General features: G+C 45.7%; 1 protein-coding gene and 1 long non-coding RNA gene across 2 annotated transcripts in view; both read left to right on the top strand.

The window, feature by feature from the left end:
• Positions 1-426: 426 nt before the first annotated feature.
• Ndufb4 (NADH dehydrogenase (ubiquinone) 1 beta subcomplex, 4, 15kDa) overlaps positions 427-4162 on the top strand; it is a 6581-nt gene continuing 2845 nt past the window's right edge. The window contains exon 1 of the mRNA XM_013019491.1: positions 427-664. Coding sequence (XP_012874945.1) covers positions 485-664 — 180 coding nt within the window. The 5' untranslated portion in view covers positions 427-484. The remainder of the gene's footprint in view (positions 665-4162) is intronic.
• Positions 3584-4162, top strand: part of LOC105988004 — a 1777-nt gene continuing 1198 nt past the window's right edge. The window contains exon 1 of the long non-coding RNA XR_001175182.1: positions 3584-3976. This is a non-coding gene — a long non-coding RNA (uncharacterized LOC105988004). The remainder of the gene's footprint in view (positions 3977-4162) is intronic.

The raw sequence follows: 4162 nt of genomic DNA, 5'->3' as shown, positions 1-4162 counted from the left end.
CAAAAGCATATATACTTATAAGTTTATTTAAGTCACACAACTTTGCTAGGTGTGCACCATATGGTCCATTATCTCCAGGATAAACAGAAAATATTAAATGACTCGTCCAAGGTCACAGTTTGAGTAGGCTCACACAAAAAAATTAGGACTTCAGATGCCAGTGCCAACCCATTTCCCTATGTCACCCAGCTTCCCAAAGTAAGTTCTTGGAAGCAGGTGCTGGGAGACACGCACGGGCAGGGCCCAGGAGAGGTAGCCAGTAGGCCAAGGGAAAAAATGCGCACGCGCAGATTATCAAGCCTGGCTGCGTCGGGAGAAAAGTGGAGTCTCCACCCCCTTACCCCGCCCCATCCTCTCCACCCCCTCCCTCCCCTGGTCTCACCGCCTCTCACTAACGCGCAGGCGCGCTTCCTGAGGTTGAAGGTCAGACTGCAGAGGGTGGGACTTAGAGTCACGCAGGCGCAGTTGTGTGCCGGGCGCCAAGATGGAGTCCCCCAAGTATAAGCCGGCTCCCCTGGCGACCCTGCCGCCTACCCTGGACCCAGCCGAGTACGACATCTCGGCCGAAACTCGGAGGGCGCAGGCCGAGCGGCTGGCCCTGCGAGCCCGGCTTAAACAGCAGTATCTGCTTCAGTACAACGACCCCAACCGCCGCGTGCACATAGTGAGTGGGGCCGGCGGGCGGGGACTCTGGGCCGGCGGGCCGGGGACGCTAGGCCGGGGTCTGGGGGTCTCGTCAGGCCGGGCGGGCCGCCGGAACTGGGGGACCACCCCCGCTCCCCTCCCTTACCCCAGTCATCTCGCAGGCCCAGGGCAGGCCGCTCACGAGCGCTTGACCTTGGCCACTACGCCCAGTGGTCGAGAGGCCAAGGCTGTGAGTTCAGAGCCGACGGAGCTGTCCTGCAATGCCCAGCCCCATTTTTTTTTTTTTTTTTCTGATCGGAAAAGTGGTTATCGTATGGTCCTTCCCGTCTTCAATGAGACACCCGACGGTCTCGCGAAGCCTGGCCTGCAAAAGGCTCAAGCTCCCAGCTCCCACACATGTCCGCATGTGCACATTCAAAAGCTGTTTGAGAGGTTGCAGTTCACAACTCAACAGGGCTGCTGCTCTCTCCTGATGCGACTAGGTGGAACGGAAAAGGACGATAGACTGGCCAACTGTGACCCAGGGCAAATTACTTGGACCCTCTAAATCCGTGAGAGGTTGAATGCGATGCTCTAGGTAATGTCTCCAGCAGTTAATATGTGGATGGTAAAACTGATAGTTCCTATTCAGCAACTGGGCTTAATAAGTTTTCTGTGCACCATCTGTGTAAATCTCTGACGCTCTGTTTCTCTCTTTTTAAAGACATCACAAAAGTTGGGGTGATGTTCTCTAGGAGTTTTTGGAAATCGTTAAGAATCGAAGGAAGATTACATTGTGCCAGGAACCGCTAACCTTTGTGTTTGATTTCAAAACCAAACCAAACCAGGGTTGCTGTGTAGTTCTGAGCTGGCTTCATTTTCCTGCTTCCACCTAACAAGTTCTGGGATTGCAAGCATGCACCACTATGTCTTAACTGAGTCTGAATTTAAATGTCACAAGTGTTTAGAAAATTTAAGTTCTATTACTATTTCTATTTTGTAGCTAAGAAAAAAAAATAAGGGAAGGACATATGGTTTGTAAGGATTTGATAACCACTAGCAAATCATGGAGCTTAATTTGACTTACGATTTGTGTAATCCACAGCATTTGCTTTTACTTAAATTGTATTTCCTCCGTTCATAACCTTGTTTACTTTGATAGGTATAGAAAGACACATCTGTTGTACACAATGCACATTACTGCTTTTGCTGTGCTAGTAAGATTAGTAAAAATAAGAGCAGGCCTATTAAACTCAAGTTTTCTTTGAAATACCAATCCTATTTTCCAACTCTGTGACTCAGGAATGTCTGTTTACTTATCTGTAAATTAAATGACTGTATCACCATTTATTAATACGTGTAAATCATTTTGTCTAATAGTTAAGAATCGTGGATTTGGGGCCTGGGAAGGTGGCTCAGTGGTAGAGTGCTTGCCTTGCATGCATGGGGCCTGCGTTTGATTCCTCAGCACCTCATAACAGAAAAAGCTGGAAGTGGCGTTGTGGCTCAAGTGGTAGAACGCTGGCCTTGAGCTGAAGAGCTAAGGGACAGTGCCCAGGCCCAGAGTTCAAGCCCCACAACAGACAGAAAAAAAAAGGAATCATGGATTTGGTTGGCAAATAATTGTCAAGGGCATAATATTATGGGCCTATTTTAGATGCAGAGGTAACATGGAGAGAAAAGTAGGGTAAAATCCCTGTCTTTGTGGAACTTATTTCCAGTGAAGAAGACAATTAATAAGCAAGTTAAACTAGATAATGGCCATATTAGATAGTGGTAAGTGGTTTTGTTTTGTTTTTTAAAGGAAGGGAGAGGACCAGGAGTGTGTGTGTGTGTATGTGTTTATATTTAATAGGGTAAGCAACTCTGGAATGTAAATTTCAATGAAGATCTGAAAGGAGTGAGGTGAAGGAGCAAGGCTCATCATGTAGGAAAGTAGTTAGCTACAGGAAACAGGAAGTACCAAGGCCCTGAGGAAGGAGTGTTCTTAACTAATTCAGAAAGTATTGAAGAGCTGCATATGATGTCACACACTTGTAATCCCAGCACTGAGGAGGCTGAGGCAGGAAGATTACTAGTTAAAGCCTAACCTGTATTATGTAGCCAGCTCTCTCAAACACCAACAACAGGTCAAACCAGACCAAACCAGCAGAAACTATGGTGGCCAAAGTAACAATAATGAGAACAGAATGGGAGAAGATCACACACCAGGCTTTGAAGATCATTGTGAGGACCTTTATTAGAAGAGAGTCACATAATCTATATTTATTTTTCAGTGAGATCTCTTTAGTTGCTTACTTGAGAATTAGATATGGGAGAACAAGAAGAGCAGAGTAAAATGAGACAGAAGAGTTTTTATAGAAATTGACTCCTTTACTCAATAGCTGCTGCCATGGCTGTGATAATGGAGATGGTATGAAGTGCTCAGTACTGGATACTTAAAGTAGACTCAGCCAGGTTTTCTGGTAGATAAAAATGATATGTGAGTGGAGAGTTGCAGTTTGTGACCTAATTAGATGAAGGTTACTTTTTACTAATACAGAGAAGAACATGAGAGGAGCAAGTATGGAGGTAGAATGGAATATTGGGAAGTCATTTTGTGATAAGTGATGTTGGAAATGTCCGTTAAACAAATACCAGTGTTAACAGGTGGTTAGATGTCTGGAATTCAGGTTAAAGATCTAGGGCTTGATGGATAGCTAATTATTAGTCTATAGACATAATTAAAAATCATGTGACTGGGGCTGGGAAGGTGGCTCAGTGGTAGAGCGCTTGCCTTGCATGCCTGAGGCCCTGGGTTCGATTCCTCAGCACCACATAAGCAAAAACAAAAAAAAAGCCAGAAGTGGTGCTGTGGCTCAAGTGGTAGAGCGCTAGCCTTGAGCTGAAGAGCTGAAGGACAGCGCCCAGGCCCAGAGTTCAGGCCCCACGACCGGACCCCCAAAAACAAAAAAATCATGTGACTGGATGACTTCATTAATGGAACAGGTATAGATCGGAACTGCTAGCAAGATACAATAGTAAGAGACTTGAGAGATAGGAGGTAAAGAGCAAGGGAGATGAGAGAATGGTTGGTGACTTAGGAAAACCACATAGGTGAGAATGCATGTTAAATATGGCTGATAGTGCATTGGACATTGAGTGATATCAGAAGAAAACCCGTTTCTACGGTGTTCATTTGGAACATCTTAATTTTTCTCAATAGCAGTACAGTTACTGAAACATGGTCAAGGAGTTATTGGCATTTTTATGAAAGGAAGTGTCTTACAAGAGATACCTGGCAGATTCTAAGATGTAGAGGTGGTAATGTTATGTGGTGTGATGATACTAATAGTTTCTAGAGCAGCAGAAGGTATTATTTTTTTTTTTTTGGTCCGGTCGTGGGCCTGAACTCCGGGCCTGGGCGCTGTCCCTCAGCTCTTCAGCTCAAGGCTAGCACTCTACCACTTGAGCCACAGCGCCACTTCCGGCTTTTTTCTTTTTGCTTATGTGGTGCTGAGGAATCGAACCCAGGGCCTCAGGCATGCAAGGCAAGCAC

The sequence above is a fragment of the Dipodomys ordii genome, unplaced genomic scaffold (genome assembly GCF_000151885.1).
Source record: "Dipodomys ordii isolate 6190 unplaced genomic scaffold, Dord_2.0 Scaffold45, whole genome shotgun sequence".
In the NCBI taxonomy this organism is placed as follows: domain Eukaryota; kingdom Metazoa; phylum Chordata; class Mammalia; order Rodentia; family Heteromyidae; genus Dipodomys; species Dipodomys ordii.
This window is presented reverse-complemented; position numbering and strand designations above follow the sequence as displayed.